Genomic DNA, 15322 nt, shown 5'->3' on the forward strand with positions numbered 1-15322 from the left:
TATATATATATATATATATATATATATATATATATATATATATATATATATATACATACGGTGTGCTTTGGATCATGAGCTGTTCCTTTCCTTCTCCATACTCTTCTCTTCCCATCATTCTGGTACATGTTAAGGGGTTTTTCTTCACCAAGAAAAGAATTCTGTGATCATCCACTTTAGATGTCTTCTGTGGTCTTCCAGGTCTTTTGGTGTTGCTGAGCTCGCCAGTACATTCCTTCTTTTTAAGAATGTACCAAATTTTTGATTTGGCCACTCCTAAAGTTTCTGCTATCTCTCTGATAGGTCTGCTTTGTTTTTTTTTTTTCCCAGCCTCATGAAGGCCTCCTTCACTTGCATCGACACCTCTTTGGATCACATAGAGAGAGTTCCAATGAACAGTTACCAAATGCAAATTCAATGTTTGGAATCAACTCCAGACCTTTTATCTCCTTAATTTGTCATCAAATAATGAGGAAATAGGCCACACCTGGCTATGAAACTGCTTTTCAGTCAGTTGTTCAATTACTTTTGAGCCTGTGAAAGTGGAGGGTGTAAGAAATGTCTGTACACTTCAATCACATCTTGATTGCTTCATTTAAAATCCATTTTGGTGGTGTACAGAGGCAAAATTATGTCACTGTCCAAATACTTATGGATCTGACTTGTATATCTTGTGTGTTAAGTCGTCAAGTCTCCATCCTTCCCGCCATTCCAAGTTGATCCCAAAAAGAGTCGATTCACTAATCCCGAGCATTGAAATTTAGCATTGGAGTGTTTCAGTGAGCGAAACAGGCAGCTGAAATTTATTTTGCATTTATTTTGAATTTGTCCATTTGAAATTTGTCTGTGGTGGGTCTCATCAGCAAAAACAGTGAGTGAGCATACAGAGAGGAGGTGCAGGGGCTAACAGACTGGTGTAGAGCCAACAACCTGTCTCTTAATGTGGACAAAGCAAAAGAGATGGTTGTTGACTTCAGGAGCGCACGGAGCGACCACTCTCCGCAGAACATCGACGGCGCCTCTGTGGAGATCAAGAGCACCAGATTCCTTGGTGTTCACCTGGTGGAGAACCTCACCTGGTCCCTCAACACCAGCTCCATAACCAAGGAAACCCAGCAAAATATCTACTTTCTGTGAAGGCTAAGAAAAGCCCATCTCCCACCCCCCATTTTCACCATGTTCTACACAGGGACTGTCGAGAGCATCCTGAGCAGCTGCATCACTGCCTGTTATGGAAATTGCACCGTCTCGGATCGCAAGGACCTGCAGGGGATAGTGAGAACATTGGAGAAGATCATTGGAGTCTCTCTTCCCTCCATTATAGACATTTAAACCATACACTGCATCAGCAAAGCCACCAGCATAGTGAATGACCCACGAACCCCTCCCACAAATTCTTCACCCTCCTGCCTTCTGGTACCCAAGCATTCGGGACCTCAAGGCCAGACTGTATAACAGTTTCTTCCCCCAAGCCCTCAGACTCCTCACATACTCAGAGACTGGACTGACAACACACACACACATGCGTGCCCGCATGCGCGCACACGCGCGCACACACACAAACTCTGAACTGAGCACCATCCCACTCTGTTTGCAATTTTTACACTGTATTTACTACCTGCATTTTTGATGCTACTATATTTATAAAAATATTGTACATAATTTCTTGTCACTAACATACTTTCTACTTGGCTGCTACCCCAATAACTACTATGTCCACATATGGTATAAGTTTATCTTATTATATGTCATAGTATGCTATGTTTACATTCACAGCATTTTGTTATATTGTTATTCTTTTGCACTACCTGTTAAATCTGACACTTTCACACTAGAGCTGTGTACTGGTCGGAGCTGCACTGTCTCTTACTGTACCTATTGTCCTGTTTTAGTAGTTATTGTACTTGTGCTGTTTGCACACGTTTGCACATGCACTTTATGTAGTAATGTTTAGTCTGTTGTAGTTCTGTGTTGTTTTAGGTAGCACCATGGTCCTGGACGAACGTTGTTTCGTGTCACTGTGTACTGTACTAGCTGGTATATGGTTGAAATGACAATAAAACCACTTGACTTGACTAATTTAAACACTGCCTGCATCATGACGTGATTATGATACATCACTATAATGCCTTAGTTATTCATGCCAGTGCTGTTACCATACGTACTAGTTATTCCGCTAGCACTACGCGATTATACAATACAAATAATTGGATCATCATCATCATATGTTGAAAAAATGAGGGAAAAAACCCCAAAATTATCAGGTGCACAAGGAAGGAGCGTCACAGAGAAGAGGAGCAGAAAAAAGAGCGTTATAGAGGTAAAAATCACAAGTTAACAACTGTTCATGTCAGCCATTGATGTTTACTATTTTGAAATAGCTTATTTAGAACCACTTAACTGGCATGAACACTGTGGGTCATTTTTTGTTTTATTTAAGTTTAGTACAAGTTAAGTGCAGTGTTTTCTTTAAAATAAACTTAATCTTTTATAATGTTGTTTTTGGGGCAATGTAAAATCTCATCTAGGACACCAACAGAGCCTGGGCTGGCCCTGAACTTGCCTTAGTCCTAATGTCTCATTTGATTGACATGAGTACCTGATGATATTCTCATTCTGTGATGGATTGTCTGATGTCAGTAATGTTGTACTGTAGTTAGTGGACTGTTATTTAATTAAATCTAGTTTAGAAAGAGTTTTGTAGTAGTGCTGATTAAAATGCAAATAAATATTTTAAATACATATCTTTTCTATTTAATATATTTTTTAAAAAACACAACTAATCGAGCAATTGAAAACGTAATCACCAGATTAATGGATTATCAAAATAATCAGTAGTTTCAGCCTAGAACAATGACAAAAATGAGCAAGTTAGTGTTCCATTCTCATTGATGCTTTGGGCATGTTTCTCCTCTTCTGCCTTTTTTAGGTTCTCATCTCAGTTTCTCTGTACACTTCAACCTCATCTTTTCTTTTAAGTTGCATTGTCTGTCCTTTTCAGACCACAAGGGGGCACTCTGCAACTGCCAGAAGGATATCATTTAGAAATGTATTAATAAATAACTACGGCAAAATCATTGATACCTCTAAGGAATAGTCTAAATAAAGGCAAATAAATTGGCATCCTTTAAAAAATCCTCTGAGCTTGAGTCATTTCCATATTTTCTGGGGTATAAATATGAGGTTATTGGCATGCAATCACTTTGTCGTCCATTACAAGAGACAGATGCTTGTTGACCATTCAAGTAATTAATAAAAAATGAATGAATCTCTTAATAGAAATATTCCCCCAGTAAGTCTAAAGAGCTCAGCTTCAGGATTGCATGGTATATTAATTGTTTGGGATGGTCAAGTTTCAAAGTCACGTAATGCAAACTACCCCTGCAACAACAAGCTGTTTGGGAGGATTGCAAAGCAACCTCCAAAGTGCAGCATCTGAACTCTGTGTTATGGTCAACTTTTTAGCAAGAGTCAGCATCAGCACTGTGACAAGAAAAAACCTGAAAACTTCAAATGTTCTTTATAAACAGGCGTTACAGGAAAGATCTCAGTGCTGTGATTCTTTCCTGGGAAGAATATTAATTCTCTCCCTCTCCTAGGAGTGTCTAATAGTGCATAAAATAAATTTTTATCAAACTTTTAAATTTATTTATTACTAATTTCTGATTAGTTTCGAAGAGGGGGTGGTGGTGGGTTAAGAAATGCTTGCTAGAATCATGTCAATTTTCAAAGCATTTGTGGGTGTTCCTAAATTATGCACCAGGGGCAGAGTGTGTGTTCAGTCTTGTGCAGTGAGCATACTATCTCATAATTATAGGCCTCAGGTCTCATAGTTATAGGTGTCAGGGTGTGAATATGTGACAGAAGTATTACAGAATGTATAATCATTTCAGTTAGATAGAATGTATAGATAGGCATGGAACAATTTTAATAAAATCATGCTATGATGAAATTAATATACACAATCTAATTACTAATTGAAGTTTTTCTGGGTGGCTTGAGTGATTTTTTGAGCCAGAACAAACCTAATATTTGCCATAGTTCCAAAGAGTCCAAAATCTTTGAAATGAAGTACATTAAATCTGGAAAGTTAAATGAAGTGTAGTGTAGTGAAATCAAGGGGTCAAAATTTTTTTTTACTGTGGCAAACATTTCTCACATTTAATCAATCCTCTCAGTCCTCTCTTTATTTTTTAGCCATATTCTCATGTGTTGACATCCAACTTCCTGGACAAACATCATCATAAAAAAAAATTATTTAAAACATTCGATTAGAATATTTATACAACATAAACATACACTTGGCCATCACTTTAATAATAGAACACATGTACACCTGCTCATTTATGCAGTTATACAATCAGCCAATCAAGTGGCATCAGCACAATGCATAAAATCATGCAGATACAGGTCAAGAGCTTCAGTTAATGTTCACATCAAACATCAGAATGGGGGGGAAAAAATGTGATCTCTGTGACTTTGATCGTGGCATGGATATTGGTACATGATGGGCTGGTTTAAGTAATTCAGAAACTGCTGATCTCCTGGGATTTTCACACACAACAGTCTCCAGAGTTTACACAGAAGGCATGAGAACGAGCAGTGCTACACATGAGTATACAAACATGACTTCTTTGCAATGTCTTGCAAACCTTAGAACCTAATTCTGAGCCTTGTATACTGTGAACCTTGGCTCTTCCTGGTTCAGTGTGTTGTGTGTTCTGAAATGCTTTTCCGTTTACCATGGTTGTAAAGAGCAGTTTTTTACCTGCTAGATACCATCAAAGTGCTGTAAGCTCAAACCAGTCTGGCCAATTCTCTCTGACCTCGTTTATCAGCAAGGCATTTCCACCGACAGAACCACCGCTCACTGTTTTTTTTTTTTTGTATTTCCACATGATTCTGTGGCAACTCTAGAGACTGTTGTGTGTGAAAATCCCAGGAGATCAGCAGTTTCTTAAATACTCAAATCAGCCTGTCTTGCCATGTGACGGTCAAAGTCACTGAGATCACATTTTTCTCATTCTAATGGTCAATCTGAACTTTAACTGAAGCTCTTGACCTGCATGATTTTATACATTGCGCTGCTGCCACATGATTTCGTCCCAAGCTGCATGCTGGCCATTCAAGATTTCACAGTATGAATGCTGTTGTTTCCTCGGTATTACAAAAGCATTGTGAGGATTACAAAATAAACTTTGTGTTAAAAAAAAATAGCACATTTTATTTTAAAATTTATTTAAAATTTTATTGTGATAAAATAAACTTTGTGCACATCAGTGTGACTGCCAGTTAGATTACCTGGGGAAATGAAAAAGTCTCTGCTGCTTTGTGGTGATCTCAGAACATGCTGCTGTGTAGGCTTGCATCTATCTGCACACCTTCGACTCTCACTACAGCTAGCTCTCTTATTATAGGTACAGTGTAGAGTGCGAAACTATCCCGTTTAGTCATTTCCAATAGGTGTGACTGTGTTGTATTGTTGTATTGTCTAATATGTGCCTTTTGTTATCCAGGCTGTCAAAATAGATAGCACACTAGCTAGAACAGAACAATAAATAGAAATATTACACACATGCACAAGATGACTCGCTCTTGCACGATATAACCGAGTTTGAAAAAAAAAAATGGCAGAGAATCGCAAAACATATATCTGGCAATCATGAGTTTTCTGATTAAACAATTTCTGCAATAGGTAACGATACAAACTGAAATGAGGATAGATCGGCAGTCTTTCATTTACTCCCCTTCAAATTAGAAAACAAATAAATGCCTAAGCTGTTCAGCAAGAATAAAAGAGATATGTCTATCAGTCCTGAATCCTTTTTACTCATAGTATTATGTTGGGCACTTTCAGTTTCTTACTTCTGCTCAGTCTTACTATTTGTTCAGTCTCTCAAATTTTCTCTCTCCACCGATGACTCTCATTTGTCATTCTTGTAGTTTTTCATGCCTTTTTTCATGCCAGTTTTTCAGTCTTTCATGCCTTGAGGCTTATGTGTATTGTATCATCCTTTTTCTTTGCCTTGTTGCAGTCATTACAGACAAGGTGTGTGCACGTGTGTGTTTGGACAAGAACGCAAGTTGCTCTGATTAATGGCTCATCTTTTGCTGTACTCATTAAACAGGTTTGTAGATTTTCAACATTCCAGTTCCTCCTCTGCTCTTATGTAATTGCAATTTTGCTTCCTGCTATACAGGTGTGGGAAATTCTCAACTGGACATTTAGAGGTGATAAATAAATCCACCTTTGCTTATCTTAGAGATCTGTGTATGCATCTCAGGAAACACACTTGCTTAATAAGTTGTGTATGTAATTTTCATTTATGAAGTACATTTATATAACATACATTAATAAACAGATGTCTCTTTTTTAATACCTCACTATGTATATAAATTATTCTGATCTGTAAAGTATTTTAAAATTTCCAAATGCACATGTTCTCTTTTCTGTGACAAGAGGAAGCAGTTTTAGTGACATATCTGAATACATGATAAGTAGGGGAAAGGTCAGACAGATCATGTTTCAATGTTTTTTAATGTTTTTTAAATGTTTTTAATGTTTTAATGTTTAATTAATATCTATAATTATGATGTCCAAGTGAATATGGGTATACTTTAGGAGGCTATTTCGTGTTTTATGGGAAATCAACATACGCATGGGAAAATCACTGCTGAAATGAATAGCACTTCCTAACTATGCTTTCAGAACACAGAAATTGATTTAAAAGACACAGACTAATTTAAAAAACTCATTTAGATTTAATAAGATGCACATACAAAAAGAATACATAGTGGTTATGCATTTTGCATAAATCATAACAGCTTCTTCATAAAGAATGATATAGGAATCAAATCAAAATACACATACACACACACACACACACACACACACACACATATATATATATATATATATATATATATATATATATATATATGTATATGTGTGTGTGTGTGTATGTGTATTTTGATTTGATATATATATATATATATATATATATATATATATATATATATATATATATATATATATATATATATTATATTATTGCCTTAAAAAAATTAGCTTCTCTTTCTTCACTGCTGTTTTTCTTGCTTCTTCATAGCCCACACTCTTTTCCTAAAGAAGAAAGACAATCATCATTTCGGGTGCCTAAAACTGTTAGTTTTATTCAAATAAAAACTTTTACGAAAACTGCACATTGCTTAAATATGCTTATGCTTACGTTAGTTTCTGGATGCTGTCTGTCACCCAGGGCAGAGAAGGATCAGCACATACTTTTCTGCCTCCAGAGGTGTGGAAACTAAAAGGGGGATAAAAACAAATTATTTTAATATCATTATTCAGTGAACTGCATGACAGAAGAGGAGAAAGATGAAGAAAGAAAGAAAATGCATGTGCATGTATACAGTATATGAAACTCACATGACAGCATTGATGTTGCAGTGTGCATGGATGGTCTGGATTGAATATCCTCTGATTAAAGGAACAGGGAGCTGTCCTTTGGAATATCGCCTGCAACATGCTAAACAAAGAATAAGAAATAAAAGAAATATATTTGCAATTATGATTTTAGGTGTATCTTAAAGCAAACCACTTCAAGTTCTAGTTTTCTTTGTGCTCATCCTTAGTACCTTTACAAAGTACAGAACACATTGAAATGTTGAAAATTTAAGGCATTCATAAAGTAAAATAGACAAAAGATACGACATGCCATGAGTAGTTTACAAGTGCAGAGTTTTGTCTTTCCAGCTGCATACTGATAAGAGAGAAACAGAAAGAGAAAATCTTACCCCAAGCAGCAGTGTCTTGACAGAACAGACTGACTGTCAGAAGCAGCAGAAGCGTGAAAGCTGCACCACTAATCTGGGCCATTGTGTTTGATTTACTCTTCCGGCAGTATGTGTTGTTTGGTCTGAGAGCAGCAGCTTTATACCTCCCATGACGGAAAATCCTCACCTGACGAGACCAGTGGGTTTTCCAATTCCACACATGTGTTCGAATTTAACTTTCTCCATTACAATGAGGAAGAGGTTTACGTAAAAAGGAATTTGGGGAACTACTGAGGTCATGCTTTACTATTACAGCTGACATTTAATGTGGTGTCTGCCACAGTGATGAAATAACATTTTGATATTTTTAAAGCATAATTGATTCAGTAGCAACTGATGATTACTCTTAATTATTTAATCACTAGTTGCTTACATGTATACATACATGCCCTTGTACTGAGATAAGAGATATTTATGTGTCATTATTAAAAAATCTGAAGTAGTGCACAGTTACCTTTAAGCTGTAACGGTATATATAATGATGTTTGAAAAATTCTAGCTGTAGCATGCCCCTTTTAATTCAAAACATATAGAACAGACAATCAGAAAAATCATTTCTACATTGTCAACAAATTACTAAAAACAACACTTTTAGCAGCACAGTTAAAATCATTGCAGTGATGCATTATTATCATACTGTGTGTTTATAAAATTTAATATAATTAATATAATTAATATAATCCAAGTTTCATTGTTAGGTGCAATTTTGATGATTTTTTTGAAAAGGAAAACGATGCACTGATACAATAGAAAAAAAATGTATGTATCTGTCTTTTTAAAAATGTGCCATTCATTGAATATGAAAACATTAACAAAATAATAAATTGTTGAACCCTTCCGAAGTCATGTTAAATGGCTTAAAAAGGACACAAATTTGAAACTGGAAACTACATAAAATAACAATTAAATACAATGAGCACAATTTTTTAGATAATTTCTAAATTACTATTAACCTTCTATTTTTAGAACCTCATAAATATTATTGGTGTATGTTTGCTTAGAATGAACAATGTAAAAAGTATTGCACATGTAACACAAGGTATTTTAAGATTAAATGTTGTTACTAATAACTCATAAAGGTTATTAGTATGTAGATCTGCACAAAAGACTGTTTCCCTATCAGAGAAAGTTCCAATTATTACCTCTTAGAAACCTAGAGAACTATTGACCATCAAATCCTTGTATAACAATACAAAACCAGAACCTAAATCATAAGAATCATTTTTTCTTTTTTTAGTTTTTAAAAAAATTCCATGAATCATGAAAAAGTACTGACAGGTAAGTTCCATTACTGCCACACTCTAAGTCCTGGGAAAAAACCTACAGATAATAGTGTGGGCTTAGTGTGGGCTTTCCTCTTCCTTAACCACATTCCCTGTATTGGTTTATTGTAATGAAGTACTTGTGTAGCTACAAATTAAAAAGTGTAGCCTTGAAGTAATTTATTTTGAAAATTATTTTAGTCTAGGACAATACTTAATTCACTGGTGGCACAATCAACATACAGTGTTAGAAACACCTGCATGAGAACTGCTGTGGCTCTTGCAGTCTGTGTGGGCTACAAAACAAACTCAGTTTGGTCTTATTTTCTAGGTCATGAGAGACATTATGCAACCATAGTCTTTAAAATCAAAGAGGGAAATGTGAAATCCACCCTATTAAGTAGGTCATGGCAGAGACTGAAGGGTTTAAAATGTTTCTCTTAATTCATCATAGCTTCCCTTTTAAACCTACAGAAATTCCGATGCCATTAGTAATAATGTTGTTTAGAATATAATAGACATATTGTCACCTGAAGAATGACTGAAGTGCCTGTGAAAACTATAACCTACACAACATATTAATTCAGGACAGCACACAATACAAATCATATATCAAGTAAACAAGAATAGATGGGGAGTAAATACACGCTCAGAAATAAAGGTACCAAACTGCACTCTTCCTTGTTGCTGGGGTGGTAACATCAAGATTGTGTGTTTTGTACATTTAGTATGCATATTCTCTCTGAAAATGTGAATATAGTGTACTTTTAAAAATAATTTAAGGTACAAAATTGTACATTAAGGAATAATGATGCACCTTTAAAGATGTACTCTAAAAGCTAATTAAAGGTACATTTCATATTAAAAGATACATACTAAAGATACAAGATGATGGTACCCCACGATGAAAAGGAAAAGTACAGTTTAGTACTGTTATTTCTGAGAGTACCCATATGAGTACACAATAACTGTCCGTAAATAATTAACCCGATAGAAACTATTTAAAGGTCAAAAACTCAGGTGTGACATGCAACAATTTTTAACAGAACACCCACACATGCCTAGCCACACACACTCCCAAATAAATACATATACACACACACACACACACACACACACATATATATATATATATATATATATTTATATATATTATTCCCACAGTGCGTATGTTAAATCGTGCACACGTACATGGCCATTCACGTGATGTAAAAGAAAACAGGACTCATTGGACCAGGTAACCTTCTTCTATTGCTCCAAGATCCAGTTCGGACGCCACTGTAGGCGCTTTTGACTGTGGACAGGGGTGAGCATGGGCACTCTGACCGGTCTGCCGCAGCCCCATTCACAGCACGGTGCGATGCGCTGTGTATTGTGACACATTCCTCCCAAAACCATCATTAACATTTTCTTTGACTTGAACAGATGGGGTAGCCTTCATTGGCCTCGCGCATCGATGAGCCTTGGGTGCCCAACGCCCTGTCACCAGTGCGTGGTTTGTCCATCCGCAGACCACTGTCGGTAGGTACTCACCACTGCTGACTGGGAGCACCCCATGAGCCTTGCTGTTTCAGAGATGGTCCGACCCATATATATATATATATATATATATATATATATATATATATATATAGAGAGAGAGAGAGAGAGAGAGAGTTTTGTATATGTATATATATATATATATATATATATATATAGAGAGAGAGAGAGAGAGAGAGAGAGAGAGAGAGAGAGAGTTTTGTATATGTATATATATATATATATATATATATATATATAGAGAGAGAGAGAGAGAGAGCGCGAGCGAGTGAGGTCCATAAGTATTTGGACAGTGACACAATTTTCATAATTTTACTTCTGTGCGCCAACAGTGAAGCAATCAAGATTTGATTGAAGTATAGACTTTCAGCTTTAATTCAAGGGGTTTTTGGGGAAAAAAAATTGCATTAACCATTTAGGAATTACAACCATTTTTTTTTTACATAGTCCCTCCATTTTCATGGGCTCAAAAGTTATTAGACAACATAACATAATCATAAATATTAGGATTATTTTTAATACTTGGATGCAAATCCTATGCAGGAACCCATGGACATCACCAAATGCTGGGTTTCCTATCATGAGATGCTTTGCCAGGCCTTTACTGCAGCTGCCTTCAGTTGCTGCTTGTTTGTGGGTCTTTCTGCCTTCAGTTTTGCCTTCAGTAAGTGAAAAGCATGAGTAATTGTGTGGTTGATTGGGTCAGGTGGCTGACTCAGCCATTTAAGAACATTCCATTTCCAAGCTCTTGGGTTACTTTCTGTTACTTCAATCGGCAGTCACATCATCATTAAACACCAGTGACTCAGTTCCATTGGCAGCCATACATGCCCATTCTATAACACTGCCCCCACATGTTTGACAGATGATGGGGTATATTTTGGATCATGAGGCCTTCCTTTCCTTCCCCATACTCTTCTCTTCCCATCATTCTGGTACAAGTTAATCTTGCATCAGAACTTGTCAGGCTTTTTTTTAGAGGTTTTTTAGCAAAGTCTAATCTGGCCTTTGTGTTCTTGAGTGTTACCAGCGGTTTGCATCTTGAGGTAAACCGTCTGTATTTACATTCATGAAGGTGGCTCTTGATTGTAGACTTTGACAATGATACATCTACCTCCTCCAAAGTGTTCTTTAATTGGCTAGATATTGCTAATGGATGGGTTTTTCTTCAACAAGGAAGGAATTATACATTCACTGTAGTTGTCTTCCATGGTCTTCCAGGCCTTTTAGTGTTGCTGAGCTCGCCAGTGCATTCCGTCTTTTTAAGAATGTAACAATTTGTTGACTCCTAAAGTCTCTGCTATCTCTCTGACAGGTCTGTTTTGTTTTGCATCAACACCTCTTTGGACCACATAGTAACAGCTACCAAATGCACCAGTAACAGCTATCAAATGCAAATTCAACATTTGGAATCATCTCCAGACCTTTAATCTCCTTAATTTGTCAAGAAATAAGGAGAAAACAGGCCACATCTGGCCATTAAACTGCTTATCAGTCAGTTGTCCAATTACTTTTGAGCCTGTGAAAATGGAGGTACTATGTAAAAAAAATGGTGGTAATTCCTTAATGGTTAATGTAATATTTTTGTTAAACCCCTTGAATTAAAGCTGAAAGTCTACACTTCAGTCACATCTTGATTGCTTCATTTTAAATCCATTAAATCCATAGTGTTACACTATATATATATATATATATATATATATATATATATATATATATATATATATATATATATATATATATATATATATATATATATATATATAAAATCATTTACTAGAATAGAAAAATGTATTTGAACAAAGCATTTAATGGCCTTTTAGGAACAGAATGTTCACGTTGACAGACAGCTGTGTTTGACGTAAATACAGCTTCCTGTGCAGCTCAAAAATTCCCCACTTTCTTCCTAAATAAACATCCCCCTAGATTTTCCACAGGTTAATATATATAAAAGCAGCTTCTCCAAATGCCATGTATCAATTGTGACCGATTGGGCTGGGGGTTTATTATCAACAGTAATAAGGGCTATTATCCTTGCTTCATAATCTTCCACTGGTATAGACACCATTAAGTGACTCAGTACTTTACACAATGACCAAACTTCTGCTTGTTTTACTCATGACGTTGGTGCTGTTGTGTGTGTCTCTGGGAGAAACCAGTAAGTAGAATACAGTTTTCGATTTTAGACTTTTGATGCACTCACTACTTTACTAATATATATACAGTATGTCGCTATATTTTTCATTAAATAAATGTGAATCTCATAGTGTATGCATTACATACCGGTGACAAAACTGTAATATTAGGCTCAACTAGCCTCATGATTAAGTCGTGCTAATTCTAAATCTGAGTAATGTCTATAGAACAAATCAATAAAAATACACTACATTATATTACATTACATTAGATTACATTGCTATCTTTTCCTTCTGTCTTGCTCTTTGATTTTTAATATTGCTTCCTGCATACATATATGAATTTTGTGCAGTTATGTGCATTGAATGTAAAGTGTATCATCCTGTGACAGGCGCAGTGAGATGCTGTGTGAATTTCTCACCAAACCCTTTGCCTCTCAATCGTCTGAAAGACTTCACCATACAGGATGCAACTACTGTCTGTCGACTGCATGCTGTGATATAAATAAACATTTAAACACTTATCTATATACAACAGCATTATATTAGTCTGTACTTATCCCAAGCACTTTAAAGACTGCAGCATGTCTTATAGAGAGCAGTGAGTCTTAAATGTTGTAGTAACTCTACGATTACTGAATTGATTTTTAATTATTGCTGTTCTGCTCTTGGAAGTGTTCTGAGTCAGTTACTTCAGTTTTAACATAATGGTATATTTATGAATTTAAATAATTCATATTTAAATGAACAAAATTACTTATTAAGACAAAATCTGTAAAATGATAACATGACATAGGCATGACATAAGAATGAGTGTTTGTATATTTGCTGTTCTTTGACATGTTCCAGGGATTTTGCTAATTAATTATGATGTATTCTCTCTTTCCCTCTTTTGCAGATTTACCACAGTGAAAGAAAGAAAGATTTGTGCCGATCCTGATTCAACATGGGTTAAAAATGCTGTGAATTACATTAGTAAGTTCATCATTATACTGATGTATAAAAGCATTTCCCAGTTGAGGTGAGTAGTCTGGCATGAGGATAATAAATAATAATTGTAAGTATTGTGTTATTTGCATATCATTCATTTGCTCTGGATGTATTTTTGAGGTCTGATGAGATACACTTTGTTGCAGGAAACAAAGGAAAACTTGCATCACAAATAGGATGAAGAATGAGAAATGAGGAAATAGGATGAGAAAAAAATGAATCTCATGGCTGATGTCCTTTCTTCTTGGCATGATGTAGACACACAACTGAGTGCTCCAGAACACCAAACTGCCACAAGTTGTACTTTTATAGAGGTAGTCACACTTCTAGAGGATTAACAAATCTTGTGCATTTCATTAGTAACAGGTTAATTACTCTCTAAATTATTGTTGGAAGTAGGAAGGGTGTACTTATTTTTTACTCACCTGGTTTCTGAATGTTGTTTACATTTTGGGGAAAAAAATGACTATATATTGAAATCTGTTGTATTTTTTGTTGTCACCTGATATTATTTGTTTGTTATAAAGTATATATATATATATATATATATATATATATATATATATATATATATATATATATATATATATATATACACATATATATATATATATATACACACAAACACACAAAGCCAGCCTGTGATTAAAAATAAATAAATAAATAAATGTGTGGTATGCACAGCTTGGGCCTGCTCAGTTTGATGTAATACAGCGTTTCACCCTCTGGATGGCACAAAAGAACACTTTGACGTCAAACGGTTGCCAGTACCTTGAAAATCATGGCATAATCATGGCATTAAATGTACTGACTTTTGTTTTCTCCTCTTTCTCAATTTTTATTCGTTTCCTATTTCCACTTACCAGGTGAATTTCCACTATTACATGACAGCAGCCAACAGAAGGTTGTAGGCTAACAGTAGGTTATCCCAATCACATCATTTGCATATGCTATTCTTTTATGCTTAGAAGAGTCAGGATATTTAGTCAGTTGATGACTGCATTTAGTTGTGTGGTACCAGAATAAATGCCCTTAAGGAAAGCCACAGCTCTTGAACCTGTGGGTCTGGTGATTTAATAAATAGCCCCAAAATTACCAGGAGGTAATGAGTGCATCTGGTGAGGTTGGCCAAAAAGAACACATAATCAAAACATTGTGGTGACACTTTACAAATTAGCAAACAAACTGCATGTTAAGTTGTTGAGATTTAAACTGTGCATAAAATTGTCCCTGAAATCAACAATTTGTAGCCATGGTCCCATCGGAAATTCTTCTTTTACGTTTTCTGGTGAACATGGTGGGTGACACTGGTGCATGGCATATCTCCAGGGTCTCCAGTTCAATCCTGAGCTTGGGGCACTGTCAGTGAATGATGAACATGGTTTTGTTTCACTCTCTACAGAGAGAGCCTTTCACTAAATTCATTCATTGATTTATTCAGTAATTGCTTTATCCTTGTCAGGGACATGGTGCATCCAGAGCCTGGGAACGCTTGGCTTGAGGTGGGAATACAAACTGGATGTGTTGCAAGCTCATTGTAGGGCACCAAGCACACACATT

General features: G+C 35.7%; 2 protein-coding genes across 2 annotated transcripts; one reads left to right on the forward strand and one right to left on the reverse strand.

Annotated features, from left to right (window-relative positions):
• Positions 1-6980: 6980 nt before the first annotated feature.
• ccl20a.3 (chemokine (C-C motif) ligand 20a, duplicate 3) lies at positions 6981-7956 on the reverse strand. The gene is made up of 4 exons (XM_026925864.3): positions 7798-7956; positions 7430-7529; positions 7230-7307; positions 6981-7123 (listed from the first exon to the last, which is right to left on the reverse strand). The coding sequence occupies exons 1-4, from the start codon at positions 7877-7879 to the stop codon at positions 7081-7083; spliced, it is 303 nt and encodes a 100-aa protein (XP_026781665.1). The 5' UTR covers positions 7880-7956; the 3' UTR covers positions 6981-7080.
• A 4882-nt stretch (positions 7957-12838) lies between these two features.
• On the forward strand, positions 12839-14258 carry ccl20a.4 (chemokine (C-C motif) ligand 20a, duplicate 4). Its single transcript, XM_026925002.3, has 3 exons — positions 12839-13273; positions 13671-13793; positions 13909-14258. Exons 1-3 carry the CDS (start codon positions 13128-13130, stop codon positions 13955-13957), a joined length of 318 nt encoding a protein of 105 aa, XP_026780803.3. The 5' UTR covers positions 12839-13127; the 3' UTR covers positions 13958-14258.
• Positions 14259-15322: the final 1064 nt, after the last annotated feature.

Source organism: Pangasianodon hypophthalmus, chromosome 21 (genome assembly GCF_027358585.1).
Source record: "Pangasianodon hypophthalmus isolate fPanHyp1 chromosome 21, fPanHyp1.pri, whole genome shotgun sequence".
In the NCBI taxonomy this organism is placed as follows: domain Eukaryota; kingdom Metazoa; phylum Chordata; class Actinopteri; order Siluriformes; family Pangasiidae; genus Pangasianodon; species Pangasianodon hypophthalmus.

Bases quoted from the DNA above. Each gene is read 5' to 3' on its own strand.
- ccl20a.3 (XM_026925864.3), bottom strand. From the start codon at position 7,879: ATGGCCCAGATTAGTGGTGCAGCTTTCACGCTTCTGCTGCTTCTGACA. The intron at 7,530-7,797 runs GTAAGATTTTCT...TTCTTTGTTTAG, and splicing joins TCAAGACACTGCTGCTTGGG to CATGTTGCAGGCGATATTCC. The intron at 7,308-7,429 runs GTGAGTTTCATA...TCCCCCTTTTAG, and splicing joins TGCAACATCAATGCTGTCAT to TTTCCACACCTCTGGAGGCA.
- ccl20a.4 (XM_026925002.3), top strand. From the start codon at position 13,128: ATGTGCATTGAATGTAAAGTGTATCATCCTGTGACAGGCGCAGTGAGA. The intron at 13,274-13,670 runs ATAAATAAACAT...CCTCTTTTGCAG, and splicing joins TGTCGACTGCATGCTGTGAT to ATTTACCACAGTGAAAGAAA. The intron at 13,794-13,908 runs GTGAGTAGTCTG...ACTTTGTTGCAG, and splicing joins AAAAGCATTTCCCAGTTGAG to GAAACAAAGGAAAACTTGCA.